Source organism: Thalassophryne amazonica, unplaced genomic scaffold, assembly GCF_902500255.1.
Source record: "Thalassophryne amazonica unplaced genomic scaffold, fThaAma1.1, whole genome shotgun sequence".
In the NCBI taxonomy this organism is placed as follows: Eukaryota; Metazoa; Chordata; class Actinopteri; order Batrachoidiformes; family Batrachoididae; genus Thalassophryne; species Thalassophryne amazonica.
Window position 1 is genome coordinate 373,955 of NW_022986261.1, and position 20,844 is coordinate 394,798.

The window sequence follows — 20,844 nt, forward strand, 5'->3', positions numbered from 1 at the left end:
GTCTGGGTACCACCCCCAGATGAATGGGCAGGCAGAGCGGACGAACCAGGAACTGGAGCAGGCCCTCTGCTGCGTGACCTCCGCGCACCCGACGGCCTGGAGCAACCATCTGGCCTGGATCGAGTACGCTCATAATAGCCAAGTTTCATCTGCCACCGGCCTCTCCGCGTTTGAGGTATGTTTGGGGTACCAGCCCCCATTGTTTCCGCTAGTGGAGGGAGAGGTCGGGGTGCACTCGGTCCAGGCCCATCTGAGGAGGTGCCGTCGGGTGTGGTGTACCGCCCGCTCTGCCCTGCTCAAAGCCCGGATGAGGCCTAAGGCCCAAGCAGACCACCGGCGTGCCCCGGCCCCTACGTATCAGCCCGGGCAGGTGGTTTGGCTATCTACAAAGGACATCCGCTCCAAGTGGAATCCCAGAAACTGAAGGACAGATTCATAGGACCCTTCACCATCACCAAAGTCCTCAGCCCAGCCGCAGTGAAGCGGATTCATCCGGTTTTTCATGTGTCATGCCTCAAACCCTGCCATACCTCTCCACTCTGTACCCCTGGACCGGCGCCGCCACCTGCCCGGATCATTGACGGGGAGCTGGCTTGGACTGTACGCCGGCTCCTGGATGTCCGTTGGAAGGGCCGGGGGTTCCAGTACTTAGTGGACTGGGAGGGGTACGGACCCGAAGAACGCTCCTGGGTGAAGAGGAGCTTCATCCTGGACCCGGCCCTGCTGGCCGACTTCTACACCCGGCACCTGGACAAGCCTGGTCGGGCGCCAGGAGGCGCCCGTTGAGTGGGGGGTCGTGTTGTGTGGGCTGCTGAAGAGGAGGTACTGCTGGCCCACCACCACCAGATGGCGCCCTGCTTGGAGTGCGGGCTCCAAGCAAGAGAGGGTGTCGGAGCCGCTGGGAGTGACAGCTGTCACTTATCAGCACCAGCTGTCACTCATCACCATCACTATAAAGGCCGGACTGCAACTCCACCTCCTCGCCGAGAAATCAGCTACCAATCGAGGTAACCTTCTCTGCGATTGATATTGTTCTGTGTGCAGCTGTGTTCCTGCAGGCTCTGTCTGAAGCTGGATTGGTAGATAGTGGGAGTGCGACGTTCTTCGCCTCTCACTCCATCCAGGGAAGAGACTAACAGGAGCTGCATAGGTGAAATTGTTTCTTGTATATGATTGACTGTACTCCTCTATTGTTTTTGTCTGTATTCCGTTGTGCAATTCACAACATTAAATTGTTACTTTTTGGCTCATCCATTGTCCGTTCATTAACGCCCCCTGTTGTGGGTCCGTGTCACTACACCTTCCCAACAGTCAGAACAGCAAAGATAGGACAAGATCCCAGGACGCTTTCCCAAGGACCCTGGTTGAATGGATGAGGACATCTCTGACTGAACAAGATCTTACAATGCACATAAACACAAAACACCAAATGTTCTTCACACTAGATCTTTGCTTTTATGCAGTTGCTCCTGAAAAATAATGGAAATGCAAAGGATTGAAATTTTAGAAACTGTCCCCTTATGTACATCATGTAAACGAAAACACAATATGACCCCTATTGTATACAGTTACAGGTATACAGTTATAGACTTTTGATGAGGTGTGTCCACATAATCACGGGTACACCGAAATTAAAAGTCTATAACTGTTTTATTATATGGTAAATAAGAAAATTGGGAGTTTGTCAAACATAATAAAACTGAAAAATCAATCTCAAGCTTCAGCTCTTTATTATTACTGTCATACTGCACCAACAGGTCCAAAATACTTCATGAGCACAATCTCTAAAGCCCTTTTCACACTGCGGCTGCCTCGAGCTTCCTGTGGTGTCATGACGAAGCAGGAATGTCTGTGTCAGGTGCAGCAGGAGGCAGAGAGAAGGTGAGAACGCAGCCTGCAGAGTGCAGACTGTGCACGCTGATTCTTCTACTTTATATTTGTGCTGAGCTGCAGGTCTGCACTCTGAGTTCTGTTATAGTTTATCTTTCCTACTTTGACCGCGATATGCGCGTGCGAGATGCGCGCGCGCGAACGAACCGATACTTGATGTGGACACGTGAGCAGGATTTTTATGGACTGTATTTTTTGTGAGAGAAAACCGAGGAGCTGTTGGAGCCAGCAGCGGGGTTTTTTTCTGTGCCCTTAGTTTTTACTGCATTGTGTACACGGCGTCGTCATGACGACGCACGACGCAACTCGAAGCGGGCCAAAGTAGGCGTTGTATCGCGTTATCTGATTGATCGTTATCGATAGAAGGCGTCGCTCGATTGGCTAGCACTACGGCGCACGTGAGGTGTACTCGGCTCCACCAGCGGTCAACTCGGCATGAGGTACAGCTCAGAAAGTTGTGAATGGGCCAATCAGAAGTTGGCAAAATCACATACCATATAATAAAACCAAATTATAAAAATTAGAAAAAGATTTGCAAAAAATAAATGAATGAATAAATAAATAAATAAATAAATAAATTCTGATGTGCCAGATGGTGTGATTATGCAGTGTTATATACAGACGGTTGCCCAGTTCCGGAACACCTTTTTTAAAGTCCTGCTATATGGAGCCATAATGCAACTGAATGTCCTTTATTGGGTATTTGGATGTTATGTAGCTGAAGAAGTCTGGATGGTGTAGCCCTTCTACTTAAAGTGTGAAGCCACATTATGTGTGGTGGAAATATTTGCCAGAAATGGATCACTTTGCCAGTTCTGGACCACAACACTCTGTGTCACGTTGGGGTCATTCCTGGCATCTGGGGGAGCCCTTCTTATGCAGAATGATACACACTGTGCCCGAGAATGTGTTTTGAAGACAAAATGATATAAATTATACTTATTAAATGAGAATTTACTTTCAAAAGGTGCCCCTTATACATTTTTATGAGCAAAAAATGAAGTGTGGAGGTGAGATTTCTCCCGAATTAAAAAGTAAAAGCCCCCACATTCATGTCCATTCGTGATGTTGAGATGATCCCCAAAGTCCACATGACTCACAACTACAGACACGAGGCTGCTGCTTCAGTGATCAACAACCGGCACATTTTTGTGTCGGAGATAAATGTGCACAGCAATTAAACAGCAAAACATAACACACTGACATTTTCTACCCAAGTAAGTAAGTATTTTCCCACTCTAGAACCAAAAACACTGAACGGCTAACTCACCTTTGCTACGTTTTAGAGATCGTTACTTTAAAACTTGCAGGAATGAGTGAGTTTTGATTCCTCTACTGATCACAAGGACGGCTGGATCCGGTCAAGCTTGTGGTCGTTTGTAGACAAAACATCAATCATTCCATTGGTACCAAGTATTAGCTTATTCGTGCTGATTACGAGAAACGGCGGCACAAAAACTACAGCAGTGATCCGGAACTGGACAAGTGACTGTACTATTTAATCAACTTAATCAACAGTGGAAGCTAATTATGAAACATCTATGGGACAAGTAAACTTGATATCAAACTTGATATCAAGTAAATTACTTGATATCGAGTAATTTACTTGATATCAAACTTGATATCAAGTAAATTACTTGATATCAAGTAAATTACTTGATATCAAACTTGATATCAAGTAAATTACTTGATATCCAAATTGTGATAATGTCTTCCACCCGCTCTACGACAGGCAACCATCTCATTACTACTGTATTGAAAAACTATCGGCCAATATAAGATCTATCATTTTGCTCTAAAATTCTGGAAAAAGTGGTGTCACAGCAGCTCGTGGATTATTTTACTGAGAATAATCTCTTTGAGCCACTGCAGTCTGCTTTTAGAAAATATCATTCCACAGAGACGGCTCTCACTAAAGTGGTGAATGATCTTCTGCTTACAAAGGATTCAGACACCACTACGGTTCTGTTGCTGTTAGATCTCAGTGCTGCATTTGATACCGTGGATCATCATATTCTACTTGATAGGCTGGAAAATCATTTTGGGATTACTGGGAGTGCCCTTGCCTGGTTGACGTCATACTTGACCAGTCGTTCTCACTGTGTTTTGTACAGTAACACTACCTCTAACCTTAGTGACATGAAATTTGGGGTTCCACAGGGGTCCATCTTAGGCCCCCTGCTTTTCTCACTTTATATAGCACCCCTTGGGCACATGTTGCAGCGTTTTGGGATTACCTTTCACTGCTATGCAGATGATACTCAGCCATACATGCCGATAACTGCTGGTAATTTCATCCACATAAAATCCTTAGAAGATTGTCTTGCAGCAGTGAGAAGTTGGATGTCTAGAAACTTCCTACTTTTAAACTCTGATCAGACTGAAATGATGGTTCTTGGTCCAGTGAGACATTGGCATCAATTTGACCAGTTAACACTCAGCCTCAGCTCGTGTGTCATACATCACACTGACAAAGTGAGGAACCTTGGAGTAATTTTTGATCCTACATTGTCATTTGACCTCCACATTAGAAATATTACTAGGACTGCTTTCTTCCACCTGTGAAATATAGTGAAGATTCATCCCATCCTGTCTATGGCTGATGCTGAGACCCTGATTCATGCGTTTATCTCTTCTAGATTGGACTACTGCAATGTTCTATTTTCTGGTTTACCGCAGTCCAGCATTAGGGCTCTCCAATTGGTTCAAAATGCTGCAGCCGGACTTTTGACACAAAGCAGCCATTTTGGCATCTCTTCACTGGCTTCCTGTCCCAGTGAGATCAGATTTTAAGGTTCTGCTAATAGTCTATAAATTTTTTCACGGACTGGCACCTCCCTACTTAACTGACCTAATTAAACCTTACGTACCGACCCAGGCTGTGTGTTCTCAGGGTGCAGGACTACTTTGTGTCCCTAAGGTGAATAAGAAGTCTGCGGGTCACAGAGCTTTCTCTTATCGTGCCCCTGTTCTGTGGAATGATCTCCCTTTGTCAATAAAACAGATTCTGTGGAGACTTTCAAGTCCAGACTTAAGATGCACTTATTTTCCCTTTTGTATGACTAGCATACTGGCATAGTATAGTTCTATGCTTTTTACTCTTTTAATTCATTTATTAGTAATTGGAGCGGGCTGCGGCCTCAACTTTACCTAAATTCTGTGTCTTTCAGTGAAGTTTAGGGCTAGCGGCCGGCGATCACCTTATTATTTCCTGTTTTTCTTGTTGATTAATGCTGGTAAATTATACAGTATTTCTTGTCTTTCTGATGCCTGATTCTGTTTTTCTCTCTGTTTAAGGTGCAGCTCCATCCAGAGATGGGTGTGGTATTTGTGCTGGAGACCCTCCTGTCCTGTGCACCAACAGCATTTCCTGTATATTTGTTTTGTGAATTGTTCTGTAATTTGTGTCTGTATCATGGCCCAAGCAGAGGGTCACCCCTTTGATTCTGGTCTGCTTGAGGTTTCTTCCTCAGAGGGAGTTTTTCCTTACCACTGCTGCTCTGAAGGTTGGTAAGGTTAGACCTTACCTGTGTGAAGTGCCTTGAGGCAACTCTGTTGTGATTTGGCGCTATATAAATTAAAATAAATTGAAATTGAAATTACTGCTTAAATCAAACAAAGACCCATTGGATTGCTCATCTTATCGTCCCATATCTGTCATGCTCGGCCTGTTCTGGTTTAATTTTTTTTCCCTTTTCTTTGACCCTCCTTCTGCCCCTGTTCTATTTTATTAGTTATTTATCATGTGTTTATTCCCTGTTCTATTTTACTTTGTCACTTTGTGTCTTTGTTGCTTTTCATTCTTTAGCCATTGTCCAGTTCTTTTCTAGTTCTGCCAGATTGTGTTTTCATTGTTTATCATTCAGTTGTCATCTATTCATTTTTGCTGTTCTCATTTCTGTTTTCTGTTGTTCTTTAATATCAGATCTTGCTTTCATTTTGTTTGTTGATCAATCAATCAATCAATTTTTTTTATATAGCGCCAAATCACAACAAACAGTTGCCCCAAGGCGCTTTATATTGTAAGGCAAGGCCATACAATAATTATGTAAAACCCCAACGGTCAAAACGACCCCCTGTGAGCAAGCACTTGGCGACAGTGGGAAGGAAAAACTCCCTTTTAACAGGAAGAAACCTCCAGCAGAACCAGGCTCAGGGAGGGGCAGTCTTCTGCTGGGACTGGTTGGGGCTGAGGGAGAGAACCAGGAAAAAGACATGCTGTGGAGGGGAGCAGAGATCAATCACTAATGATTAAATGCAGAGTGGTGCATACAGAGCAAAAAGAGAAAGAAACAGTGCATCATGGGAACCCCCCAGCAGTCTAAGTCTATAGCAGCATAACTAAGGGATGGTTCAGGGTCACCTGATCCAGCCCTAACTATAAGCTTTAGCAAAAAGGAAAGTTTTAACCCTAATCTTAAAAGTAGAGAGGGTGTCTGTCTCCCTGATCTGAATTGGGAGCTGGTTCCACAGGAGAGGAGCCTGAAAGCTGAAGGCTCTGCCTCCCATTCTACTCTTACAAACCCTAGGAACTACAAGTAAGCCTGCAGTCTGAGAGCGAAGCACTCTATTGGGGTGATATGGTACTACGAGGTCCCTAAGATAAGATGGGACCTGATTATTCAAAACCTTATAAGTAAGAAGAAGAATTTTAAATTCTATTCTAGAATTAACAGGAAGCCAATGAAGAGAGGCCAATATGGGTGAGATATGCTCTCTCCTTCTAGTCCCCGTCAGTACTCTAGCTGCAGCATTTTGAATTAACTGAAGGCTTTTTAGGGAACTTTTAGGACAACCTGATAATAATGAATTACAATAGTCCAGCCTAGAGGAAATAAATGCATGAATTAGTTTTTCAGCATCACTCTGAGACAAGACCTTTCTAATTTTAGAGATATTGCGTAAATGCAAAAAAGCAGTCCTACATATTTGTTTAATATGCGCTTTGAATGACATATCCTGATCAAAAATGACTCCAAGATTTCTCACAGTATTACTAGAGGTCAGGGTAATGCCATCCAGAGTAAGGATCTGGTTAGACACCATGTTTCTAAGATTTGTGGGGCCAAGTACAATAACTTCAGTTTTATCTGAGTTTAAAAGCAGGAAATTAGAGGTCATCCATGTCTTTATGTCTGTAAGACAATCCTGCAGTTTAGCTAATTGGTGTGTATCCTCTGGCTTCATGGATAGATAAAGCTGGGTATCATCTACGTAACAATGAAAATTTAAGCAATACCGTCTAATAATACTGCCTAAGGGAAGCATGTATAAAGTGAATAAAATTGGTCCTAGCACAGAACCTTGAGGAACTCCATAATTAACTTTAGTCTGTGAAGAAGATTCCCCATTTACATGAACAAATTGTAATCTATTAGACAAATATGATTCAAACCACCGCAGCGCAGTGCCTTTAATACCTATGGCATGCTCTAATCTCTGTAATAAAATTTTATGGTCAACAGTATCAAAAGCAGCACTGAGGTCTAACAGAACAAGCACAGAGATGAGTCCACTGTCCGAGGCCATAAGAAGATCATTTGTAACCTTCACTAATGCTGTTTCTGTACTATGATGAATTCTAAAACCTGACTCAAACTCTTCAAATACACCATTCCATGTTGTCATCTGGTTTTCATTTTCTATTCTTCAGTAATTTGTCAGTTCCTGTTTAGTTTAGCTTAGTTTTCAGGTTCATGCCTGGTCCATGGTACATTTTACTCTGTCCTCGGTTTCTGTTTTTTTTCTGTTCAGTTTCCTCACGTCCATCTGATTATGTTCAATCCACATCCTGCACCTCCCTTCATGTCTTAGTCCCTCACTTATATCTGATTATGTTCACTTCACTGCACATGCCCCGTGACTTTGTCTTTGTTCCTGTCTGCTTTATGTTTTCTTTCACTCACGCACTTGGCACCCGTTCACATATCTTTATCTATTACATCACTCCACTTTGCACACTCCCTTCCTCACTCTTGCCCCATCCATACTCTTTGTTCACCAACCACACCCCCTTTCTAGATCCTTCTCCTCACTGCACCTTAACTCCTCCCAGTCACCACACCTTTGCCAATTTGTCGTTGCTCCTTGCACACATTCCAGCCTTCTTGTATTCAGTCCTGTTTTGTCTCCCGTGTACCAGTGTCTCGCTCCGTGTTTCTCGACCGTGCCTTTTTGCCTCAGCCCTGATGTCAGCGTTTGCTCGTGACTACACATTTCTAAGGAAAAACTGGCTAAATTTGATCCAAATAGTGATCTCGCATGTAATTGCTGCAATTGGCTCACTCAGCAAATATTGGACGTCTACGTATATTCAACACTCTATGTGTAATATATAAGATCAAAGTGATTCCCTCTGCTTTGACTGCTCTTTTTGGAATTATACCTCCTGGCATTTCTGTTGCCAAGCAACATTCAAATATTTTTGCTTTTGCATGCACAAAGACTTCTACTGTACTCGAGGTGGAAACAAGAAATCCGTGCTATGCATGATCAATGGTTGTTTTGTTGGGGTTTGTGTATAAAAAACACACAGCTACAAATACACTGTTAATGCTGGAGTTAACTGTTTTTGGATTATTGATAATGCCAGAGAGGTTTTAAATAAACTAAAAAAGTTAAACAAAAGTAGCTACACATTTTGATAGTTTTGATTTTTCCATCCTATATACGAACATCCGACATGACCAACTTATATACAGTATCAGTGAACTAGTCAGGGAAGCTTTTATAATTAGAGGTTCTAAATATATCGTTATTAGAAATGATGGCACTACATACTGGTCTAATACAATAACACGGTATCATAATATAACTGTAGAAAATATGATTGAGCATATAGAATTCCTTGTAGACAAAACCTATATAGAGGTCAGTAACAGAATTTTCAAACAAACAATAGGGATACCTATGGGAACAGATTGTGCTCCACTTTTAGCTAACCTTTTCCTTTTTTATTATGAATATAAATTAATCAAAGATAAACTTAAAACTAATAGCCAGTCAGCAAAAACCTTCCATTACATTGATGACCTACTTACTTTAAATAACCCCAATTTTAAGAATGAAAATAAAAATATTCATCCATCAGAATTAGAGCTTAAAAAGATTACAGAAAACAATAACAAACTCTCATACTTATAGAGTCGAGCATTATAGATAGACAGGTTAGAACAGCAGTTTTTGACAGACGGGATGGTTTTGATTTTCATATTGTATACTTTCCTTATATCAATCAATTCAATCAGTTTTATTTATATAGCGCCAAATCACAACAAACAGTTGCCCCAAGGCGCTTTATATTGTAAGGCAAGGCCATACAATAATTACGTAAAAACCCCAACGGTCAAAACGACCCCCTGTGAGCAAGCACTTGGCGACAGTGGGAAGGAAAAACTCCCTTTTAACAGGAAGAAACCTCCAGCAGAACCAGGCTCAGGGAGGGGCAGTCTTCTGCTGGGACTGGTTAGGGCTGAGGGAGAGAACCAGGAAAAAGACATGCTGTGGAGGGGAGCAGTAACATGAGTAGTAACATACCAAGTAAACCTAGAAACGGTGTTTACACCTCTCAATTAGTCAGAATTGGTCGAATCTGTAATAATTACCACACTAGACACCATAAACTGACTAGTAGATTAGTTAAACAGGGGTTTCTGTATGAGAAATTGGTTCTTCAGTTTAAAAGATTTTTTAATAGATATCAAGAGATAATATTAAGTTTGTGGTTCCCATTAAAAAGCATGTAGAAGATGGATTTTTTTCTGCCTATAGTAGCTAGCCATAACCTAACAATTAGGATAAATTTTAGATAAAAACCTAATATATATATATATATATCTTAGCTTCTGTTTATATAATAACATAGCTACAATTATAGCTTAGCCTACTAGCTATTAATGATCTAATACCTGCCTAGGCCTCATTTGCCTTATGCCAGTTAAATGTCATTTTATCAGGCTTCATTTTTAGGGCTTGTTTTCTTTTTATTTTCTTACGATTAGTTTGCTACCTATGTGGTACCTAGGCCCACTACTGTCAACGTTAGCTTACCTGGAATTTATCCCTCTCCATCGAGTTAAAGGCTAACCTGGCCTACATTTTGCTGCAGCCACGAGCCCCGAGCTCTCTTTAGCCGGGAGCGGTTCCACCTCTATATCACTATATATCACTTTCACTAAGGTACTTATATCATGTCTCCATATACATTTCATCACGCTTGAACTTTTTCTTGTTCTTTTTTAATATTATTATATTAGTGATGAAAATGGAGGAGTAGGGTACAATTAGTTATACCTAACAGCTAATGTTAGCTTATCTAGCCAGCTGCAACACCGTTTGACATAGCTAACAATATAGTCGGTTCTGTTCTGTTTGGGAAGATAACGTTAATACACACTTTTGTTTACATTTGTTGTTATATGTATTTGTTAATACTGTTATTGTAGGGTTAAACTATACTATTGTACTTTATACGCTAGTTACCGGCTTTGTTTAACCTTGTTGGCTAGCAAGGCATGGTTGGCTTATTAACGGCTAATTTAACGGTAGCTCATCTAGCTATAGTTAGCTTACTTTCATGAGTTACACTTTTATTTTACATGGTGTAGATTTTTAATTATTCTTCAGTTTATGGGTTCTTTAATAGATATGAACATATAGTGTCTAAGTTTAGGGTTTCCATTAGAAAGCATATAGAATATGCATTTTGTCTTCCTATAGTAAGCTAGCAGGGTGAACTTTAGATAGATACCTAAAACATATTACATCATAGCTTCTGTTTCTATAATAAAATAACCATATTTATAGCTTAGCCTACTAGCTATAATTTAATTTTACTACTAGTCTACAGACTAGGTATACGTTTAATATGATCTTCTCCTGTATGAATATTTAGATTTTAGAAGCAAACCCCTATAATATTATGTAGTAACTATATTTCTTGTATATGTTGTTTATTACCCTTATTGTTTAAATATCACTTATATACATGATGTCCATTTTCTTGAGCCGCTTGAGTGGGTAGGGAGGGTTCCCATGGGATAAAAAGCTTTTCAACCTACCATCCCTGGTTCCCAAGACCAGGCACCTAAGTGGCTGTACTCTACTCTTCTGTTTTTTTGTTTGTTTGTTTTTTAGATATTTGGATATACCTTAGTATACACTAGGAGAGATCTACCTTAGAATTGGAATGTATTATAGAAGACATACCTTGCTGAATTTTCATTGTATTGTCAATGTTGAATGCTGTTGAAAAAAATTTTAAAAAAAAGGAAAAGGGCTCCTGAAATCCACGTCCTCACCGACAGAAATTATAGCAGAGTCTTTTTCAATGCCACCAAAGGAATCTACAGCCGCTCCACCCAAGGACAAGCACCTCTTTGACGCAAGAACCTCCAGACAAGACATCAGTGGTTGGTGGACCACTTGAATACCGACCCAATCATGGAGGAGGAGGAAGTGCTCAGCCATTTACCAACACAAGATGTCATTGAAGAACTCAGCTGAACCCCAAACTCATGAAGAAACTCTCATCACTCTTAAAGGCATGAAAAACAACGAAGCACCCGGGGAAGACAACATTCCCATTGAGGTCTTTAAAGAAGGAAGTCCCTTTCTCCAACGGCAACTGTACCCACTCATCATCAAAATTTGGTCTCAAGAAGAAATACCAGCAGACCTGAAAGACTCAATGACTGTCACCATCTGCAAGTGGAAAGGAGACAAGTCTGACTCTGGAAACCATTGTGTAATCTGAGACCAGCAGAAAATGTCTTTACTGAAACCCAGAGTGGCTTCCGTCCATCAACAGGGACAACAGATATGATCTTCACTGTCTGCCGATTGCAAGAAAAGTGTGGAGAGAAACACCAACCATTATACCTCACCTTCACTGACTTGACACAAGTGTTTGACAGTTTGTCAGACCCACCTCTGTGGAAGGTCCTGAGCAAAATGGGCTGTCCGGAGAAATTCATCAAGATCTTTCACAGAAAGTGGAGAAAAGGAACATTAGGCTGTTCAAAAAATAGCAGTCTGCAGTTTCCTTTGCAAACTCAAACATCCATCCATCCATTTTCTATACACACTTCCTGCATTTAAGGGTCACAGGGGTGCTGGAGCTAATCCCAGCAGTAGATTTGTCTTTCCTGTAAATGACTGAATGCATATTTAGTTGTATGAACACTGTTTCTGAGATCTGCTTCACGTCTGTGTTTCATGGAGTCAACCAGCTTCTGTCCTTGTGAACAGGTTTTCCAGTCTAGGTCCTTTGAACTACAGTCCACAGTTCCTCTGCATTTCTTGGTTTTTCCTCAGAAACAGTATTCTGACATCACCCCACAGGTTTTCTGTTGGATTAAGGTCCTGGGAACTTAATCCAAGTACTCTGTTGTTCTGATCGATGTCTGAACAAACCGTTTTACTCAGACTGTCAGAGAGAAGAAACACGACAACAAGCAGGAAGAACATTTACTGTCTTCATCCTTAAATAAGTTCCACCTGTGAGGGAGGAAGAAGAAAACACACTGATTGTCAGGATTTCCCTCAGAGCTTGGTTTCAACTCTGCTTTACCAGTGTCATGTGTTAGTTTCTCCACTAGCTCAGTTTTGTTTCACACCTGGATCAGATGAGTGACTGATAGACTATTTAAACCCTGACTTTCTCTTCATGTGTCAGGATTTGGCCCATTCAGGGTCCTGGTCATGTCTTCCTCAGGTTGCCTCACTGCTGGTTTTGATTATTCTGTCTGTGGTTTCTGTTTATCTCTGTCTTGTGTCTTCTCATCTTGTTATGCTCTGTTTATGATTAGTTTTGTTTCATTTATTTTCTTTGTATCACCTGGTTGCCATGTATTTAGTTTTGTCTTTGTTCTTGTCCAATTTGTAGTTTGTTTTTTTGTATTGCTCATTGTTGTGCATTTGTGTTCTTTCACTCATGGTTCCTTTAGTTACTTAGGTCTCAGTTTAGTTTTATCACATTTAGTGTATTATGCTTTAGTCCCTGGTTTTGGTTATTGATTATCTTGTGTTTTCTCCTGCTTATGTTCCTTTGGTTGTGTATTTCATTCTCTGTCAATCATCTTTTTTCTAGTTAGTCATTAGTCTGCTCCGTTCATCACTAGATTGTTAGTATTACACGTATCTGTTTGTTTGTTCATAGGTTGTATTTGTTACTCTTGTATGTCCATTTGGTGAGTTCTGCCTTAGTTAAGTCTCTGCCTTTTAGTTTCTGGGTACTGTCACATGAGCACATCAGTTTGTGGTATTCAGTTATTTTTGTCTCTGTTGGTTGTGGGTGTGTCTCTGGCACTGAGTTGTTTTGTCTGTCACACCCACCTGTCTTGTCTGGCCACTCCCCTTCCTGAACCTTCCCCACACCTGTTTTACATCACGCCCTGATTACTCCCTGGTATTTAAGGTCTCACAGCCCCTCACTTCCCTGCTAGTTGGGCGATCGTGTGTCACATTCTCGCCTACTTTGTCACAGTCTGTTTGCTTCGTTTTTGACCTTGCTTGTTTGACTCGATCTCCGCCACGCTGTGAACCTGACCCCTGCTTGTGTACTGAACTACAAATCGGCCTCTCGCTTGTCTGTACTGCCGCACCGCTGACTGCCTTTTGTGTACCGGACCATTGCCTGTTTCTTGATAAAGCTCATTTTTACCTCCACGCTTCAGCCTGCGAGTCTGCATAGTGTGTCCTACCACTTTCTGTGCCACGCCACATGCAGTCATGACATCATGTATTGCCAGATACTTGTGTGCTGTGTTTGTCTGTTGCCTTGCTTGCCTCATTTTGCCTCTTCATCTTCCAGAGCCACCTTCAATGATCCAGGCAGGAACTGCCTTTCCTGGTGGTCCAGATGATTCTTGCATGGCTCCCATGCTGCGCTGGCTCCTGGTTCCTGACTACCTGCACAGCTACGTCACTTTGGAACTCCTTGGTTCTCTGCTCAGAGTGCAACTCTGCTACACGGCAGTTAAGTTCCTCCTCATCTTAGTAAGATCCCGTTCTCACTCGTTCCTGTTTGTGACTGTGCTATGGTAAAGAACTGTTCCAAGAACTTTTCCAAAGAATCGCATGAATTCTGATATCAAACAACTGAGAACCCAGCTGCATCAAGTCCTGCTTAAGTGGAACTGTGTTACAACACACAGCACTTGACCTCTGACCTTTGGATACAACTTATGAACTATGAACAATTCCTGAACAGTGACCTTTCTTCCTTAAGAAGAGAACTATATTTCCTGACCTCTGAAACAACCTGTGTTAAATGTTTTATGAACTATGACTGTTTTGAGACTCCAGCATTATGAGTGCATTCACTCACCCTGTATGTCTTTATTCCCCATCGTTCCTGGTCTCAGAGGCAAGCGATCCACCTGGTCCTGAACCCTGAAACTTGAGTTGATATTATCCTTCAAGACTGGGTCGGGATCCTGCAGCTCCCTTATTTCACCACCAGGAAGTGCAGCACTTTTACTTTATATTTTCTTATAAATAGATATATGTTACTTTGTGCTCTTCTCCTGTCCAGCTGCCTGCATACCATACCACTGATACTTTATGAACAGCCTCATAACTTTTTCTTCACTTTCTGTAAAGTAACAAATCTGAGATATTTGTCTTCATGTTTTGATTTGTAATAGAATCTATAGTGTTCACAATGTATTTGTGTGTTTGGAAATAAAAGATATTATACAGATTTTAAGCTTTACTGACTATTTTAAACACATTGATTATTTTGAACACAGCTGCCTGTATATCAGTGAGACCTGTGCAGTGTGTGTCTCTCTGTGTCTGTGTTCCTCTCTGTTCTCCTTGAATTGCTGGCTGTCTGAGTGGTGTCCAAAAAATGAGGTGGGCTTCATAGATAATTGGCAAAGCTTCTGGGGAAAACCTGGTCTTGTTAGGAGAGACGGCATCCATCCCACTTTGGATGGAGCAGCTCTCATTTCTAGAAATCTGGCCAATTTTCTTAAACCCTCCAAACCGTGACTATCCAGGGTTGGGACCAGGAAGCAGAGTTGTAGTCTTACATACCTCTCTGCAGCTTCTCTCCCCCTGCCATCCCCTCATTACCCCATCCCCGTAGAGACGGTGCCTGCTCCCAGACCACCAATAACCAGTAAAAATCTATTTAAGCATAAAAATTCAAAAAGAAAAAAATAATATAGCACCTTCAACTGCACCACAGACTAAAACAGTTAAATGTGGTCTATTAAACATTAGGTCTCTCTCTTCTAAGTCCCTGTTAGTAAATGATATAATTGATCAACATATTGATTTATTCTGCCTTACAGAAACTGGTTACAGCAGGATGAATATATTAGTTTAAATGAGTCAACACCCCCGAGTCACACTAACTGCCAGAATGCTTGTAGCACGGGCCGAGGAGGAGGATTAGCAGCAATCTTCCACTCCAGGTTATTAATTAATCAAAGACCCAGACAGAGCTTTAATTCATTTGAATGCTTGACTCTAAGTCTTGTCCATCCAAATTGGAAGTCCAAAAAACCAGTTTGATTTGTTATTATCTATCGTCCACCTGGTCATTACTGTGAGTTTCTCTGTGAATTTTCAGACCTTTTGTCTGACTTAGTGCTTAGATAAGATAATTATAGTGGGCGATTTTAACATCCACAGAGATGCTGAGAATGACACTGCATTTAATCTATTACAACCCCTGGAAAAAATTATGGAATCACCGGCCTCGGAGGATGTTCATTCAGTTGTTTAATTTTGTAGAAAAAAATCAGATCACAGACATGACACAAAACTAAAGTCATTTCAAATGGCAACATTCTGGCTTTAAGAAACACTATAAGAAATCAGGAAAAAAAAATTGTGGCAGTCAGTAACGGTTACTTTTTTAGACCAAGCAGAGGGAAAAAATATGGAATCACTCAATTCTGAGGAATAAATTATGGAATCATGAAAAACAAAAGAACGCTCCAACACATCATTAGTATTTTGTTGCACCACCTCTGGCTTTTATAACAGCTTGCAGTCTCTGAGGAATGGACTTAATGAGTGACAAACAGTACTCTTCATCAATCTGGCTCCAACTTTCTCTGATTGCTGTTGCCAGATCAGCTTTGCAGGTTGGAGCCTTGTCATGGACCATTTTCTTCAACTTCCAACAAAGATTTTCAATTGGATTAAGATCCGGACTATTTGCAGGCCATGACATTGACCCTATGTGTCTTTTTGCAAGGAATGTTTTCACAAGTTTTGCTCTATGGCAAGATGCATTATCATCTTGAAAAATGATTTCATCATCCCCAAACATCCTTTCAATTGATGGGATAAGAAAAGTGTCCAAAATATCAACATAAACTTGTGCATTTATTGATGATGTAATGACAGCCATCTCCCCAGTGCCTTTACCTGACATGCAGCCCCATATCATCAATGACTGTGGAAATTTACATGTTCTGTTCAGGCAGTCATCTTTATAAATCTCATTGGAACGGCACCAAACAAAAGTTCCAGCATCATCACCTTGCCCAATGCAGATTCGAGATTCATCACTGAATATGACTTTCATCCAGTCATCCACAGTTCACGATTGCGTTTCCTTAGCCCATTGTAACCTTGTTTTCTTCTGTTTAGGTGTTAATGATGGCTTTCATTTAGCTTTTCTGTATGTAAATCCCATTTACTTTAGGCGGTTTCTTACAGTTCGGTCACAGACGTTGACTCCAGTTTCCTCCCATTCGTTCCTCATTTGTTTTGTTGTGCATTTTCGATTTTTGAGACATATTGCTTTAAGTTTTCTGTCTTGACGCTTTGATGTCTTCCTTGGTCTACCAGTATGTTTGCCTTTAACAACCTTCCCATGTTGTTTGTATTTGGTCCAGAGTTTAGACACAGCTGACTGTGAACAACCAACATCTTTTGCAACATTGCGTGATGATTTACCCTCTTTTAAGAGTTTGATAATCCTCTCCTTTGTTTCAATTGACATCTCTCGTGTTGGAGCCATGATTCATGTCAGTCCACTTGGTGCAACAGCTCTCCAAGGTGTGATCACTCCTTTTTAGATGCAGACTAACGAGCAGATCTGATTTGATGCAGGTGTTAGTTTGGGGGATGAAAATTTACAGGGTGATTCCATAATTTATTCCTCAGAATTGAGTCCATACTTTTTCCCTCTCCTTGGTCTAAAAAGTAACCGTTACTGACTACCACAATTTTTTTCCTGATTTCTTATAGTGTTTCTTGAAGCCAGAAAGTTGCCATTTGAAATGACTTTAGTTTTGTGTCATGTCTGTGATCTGCTTTTTTTCTACAAAATTAAACAACTGAATGAACATCCTCCAAGGCCGGTGATTCCATAATTTTTGCCAGGGGTTGTATTAGACTCAATTGGCTTCGCTCAAAATGTAAATGAGTCCACCCACCACTTTAACCATGCTTTAGATCTTGTTCTGACTTATGGTATGGAAATTGAAGACTTAACAGTATTCCCTGAAAACCCCCTTCTGTCTGATCATTTCTTAATAACATTTACATTTACTTTAATGGACTACTCAGCAGTGGGGAATAAGTTTCATTACAGTAGAAGTCTTTCGGAAAGCGCTGTAACTACGTTTAAGGATATGATTCCATCTTTGTTATGTTCTCCAATGCCATATACCAACACAGTGCAGAGTAGCTACCTAAACTCTGTGAGTGAGATAGATTATCTCGTCAATAGTTTTACATCCTCATTGAGCACAACTTTGGATGCTGTAGCTCCTCTGAAAAAGAGAGCCTTAAATCAGAAGTGCCTGACTCCGTGGTATAACTCACAAACTTGCAGCTTAAAGCAGATAACCCTTAAGTTGGAGAGGAAATGGCATCTTACTAATTTAGAAGATCTTCACTTAGCCTGGAAAAAGAGTCTGTTGCTCTATAAAAAAAAGCCCTCCGTAAAGCTAGGACATCTTACTACTCATCACTAATTGAAGAAAATAAGAACAACCCCAGGTTTCTTTTCAGCACTGTAGCCAGGCTGACAAAGAGTCAGAGGTCTATTGAGCCGAGGATTCCTTTAACTTTAAAGTAATGACTTCATGACTTTCTTTGCTAATAAAATTTTAACTATTAGAGAAAAAATTACTCATAACCATCCCAAAGACATATCGTTATCTTTGGCTGCTTTCAGTAATACTGGTATTTGGTTAGACTCTTTCTCTCCGATTGTTCTGTCTGAGTTATTTTCATTGGTTACTTCCTCCAAACCATCAACATGTCTATTAGACCCCATTCCTACCAGGCTGCTCAAGGAAGCCCTACCATTAATTAATGCTTATTAATGCGATCTTAAATATGATCAATCTATCTTTATTAGTTGGCTATGTACCACAGGCTTTTACGGTGGCAATAATTAAACCATTACTTAAAAAGCCATCACTTGACCCAGCTATCTTAGCTAATTATAGGCCAATCTCCAACCTTCCTTTTCTCTCAAAAATTCTTGAAAGGGTAGTTGTAAAACAGCTAACTGATCATCTGCAGAGGAATTGTCTATTTGAAGAGTTTCTGTTGTGTGGGCCGCTGAAGAGGAGGTACTGCTGGCCCACCACCACCAGATGGTGCCCTGCTTGAAGTGCGGGCTTCAAGCACAAGAGGGTGTCGAAGCCACTGGGAGTGACAGCTGTCACACACCATCAGCACCAGCTGTCACTCAGCCAACTCATCAACCTCACCATAAAGGCCGGACTGCAACTCCACCTCCTCGCCGAGAAATCAGCTACCTTGGAGGTAATTTTCTCTGCTGAACTAAACACTGACTTATAGTCTGAACTTATTTGCAGCCGTTTTCCTGTGGTGTTTCCTTATCGGTGGGATTGGAGTTTGGTGTGATCAGCGACGGCTTCGCTTCACACCCCAACCAGATAAGTGGTTAGACAGGAGCTGCACGAGTGTGTGATTGGAGGTGGAGGTGCTCCCTCCCAAAAGAACATAGATGGTGGGATTACTGAGTGTGCGAACTCAGGACGGACGTTTCCTATCCTCAAGCCTGCCCACACGTCACTCAACATTTAATTGACTGTGGTACCAAAACTGTATTTGTCTGTATTCCGTTGTGCACTTCATAACATTAATTAATTTAACCCCCCCTGTTGTGGGTCTGTGTTCCTACACCTTCACAACAACTTTCAGTCAGGTTTCAGAATTCATCATAGTACAGAAACAGCATTAGTGAAGGTTACAAATGATCTTCTTATGGCCTCAGACAGTGGACTCATCTCTGTGCTTGTCCTGTTACACCTCAGTGCTGCTTTTGATACTGTTGACCATAAAAGTTTATTACAGAGATTAGAGTATGCCATAGGTATTAAAGGCACTGCGCTGCAGTGGTTTGAAACATATTTATCTAATAGATTACAATTTGTTCATGTAAATGGGTTAGGGTTCACAGACTAAGGTTAACTATGGAGTTCCACAAGGTTCTGTGCTAGGACCTCTCTAAAATTAGAAAGGTCTTGTCTCAGAGGCCTTTAATTGTGGGCAGTCTAAGGCACACCTGTGCACTAATCATGGTGTCTAATCAGCATCTTGATATGGCACACCTGTGAGGTGGGATGGATTATCTCAGCAAAGCAGAAGTGCTCACTATCACAGATTTAGACTGGTTTGTGAACAATATTTGAGGGAAATGGTGATATTGTGTATGTGGGAAAAGTTTTAGATCTTTGAGTTCATCTCATACAAAATGGGAGCAAAACCAAAAGTGTTGCGTTTATATTTTTGTTGAGTATATAAGGTTTTGAATAATCAGGTCCCATCTTATCTTAGGGACCTCATAGTACCATATCACCCCAATAGAGCGCTTCGCTCTCAGACTGCAGGCTTACTTGTAGTTCCTAGGGTTTGTAAGAGTAGAATGGGAGGCAGAGCCTTCAGCTTTCAGGCTCCTCTCCTGTGGAACCAGCTCCCAATTCAGATCAGGGAGACAGACACCCTCTCTACTTTTAAGATTAGGCTTAAAACTTTCCTGTTTGCTAAAGCTTATAGTTAGGGCTGGATCGGGTGACCCTGAACCATCCCTTAGTTATGCTGCTATAGACTTAGACTGCTGGGGGGTTCCCATGATGCACTGAGTGTTTCTTTCTCTTTTTGCTCTGTATGCACCACTCTGCATTTAATCATTAGTGATTGATCTCTGCTCCCCTCCACAGCATGTCTTTTTCCTGGTTCTCTCCCTCAGCCCCAACCAGTCCCAGCAGAAGACTGCTCCTCCCTGAGCCTGGTTCTGCTGGAGGTTTCTTCCTGTTAAAAGGGAGTTTTTCCTTCCCACTGTCGCCAAGTGCTTGCTCACAGGGGGTCGTTTTGACCGTTGGGGTTTTTCTGTAATTATTGTATGGCTTTGCCTTACAATATAAAGCGCCTTGGGGCAACTGTTTGTTGTGATTTGGCGCTATATAAATAAAATTGATTTGATTTGATTTGTGTCTCTGGATGTCTGTGTTCCTCTCTGTGTCTCTGTGTGTCTGTGTCTCTGTGTGCCTCTCTGTGTCTCTGTGTTCCTCTCTGTGTGTCTGTGTGCCCCTCTGTGTCTCTGTGTGTCTGTGTTCCTCTCTGTGTCTCTGTGTCTCTGTGTGCCTCTCTGTGTCTCTGTGTGTCTGTGTGCCTCTCTGTGTCTCTGTGTGTCTATCTGCCTCTCTGTGTGTCTGTGTGCCTCTCTGTGTGTCTGTGTGCCTCTCTGTGTCTCTGTGTGTCTATCTGCCTCTCTGTGTGTCTGTGTGCCTCTCTGTGTCTCTGTGTGTCTGTGTTCCTCTCTGTGTCTCTGTGTGTCTGTGTTCCTCTCTGTGTCTCTTTGTGTCTGTGTTCTTCTCTGTGTCTCTGTGTGTCTGTGTGCTTCTCTGTGTCTCTGTGTGCCTCTCTGTGTCTCTGTGTCTCTGTGTTCCTCTCTGTGTCTCTGTGTGTCTGTGTCTCTGTGTGCCTCTCTGTGTCTGTGTTCCT

General features: G+C 41.6%; 1 protein-coding gene across 1 annotated transcript in view; it reads right to left on the reverse strand.

Moving 5' to 3' along the window:
• The window catches only part of zgc:86896 (uncharacterized protein LOC415190 homolog), an 82,652-nt gene extending 68,304 nt beyond the window's left edge, over nucleotides 1–14,348 (reverse strand). The window contains exon 1 of the mRNA XM_034165421.1: nucleotides 14,219–14,348. Coding sequence (XP_034021312.1) covers nucleotides 14,219–14,240 — 22 coding nt within the window. The 5' untranslated portion in view covers nucleotides 14,241–14,348. The remainder of the gene's footprint in view (nucleotides 1–14,218) is intronic.
• Nucleotides 14,349–20,844: the final 6,496 nt, after the last annotated feature.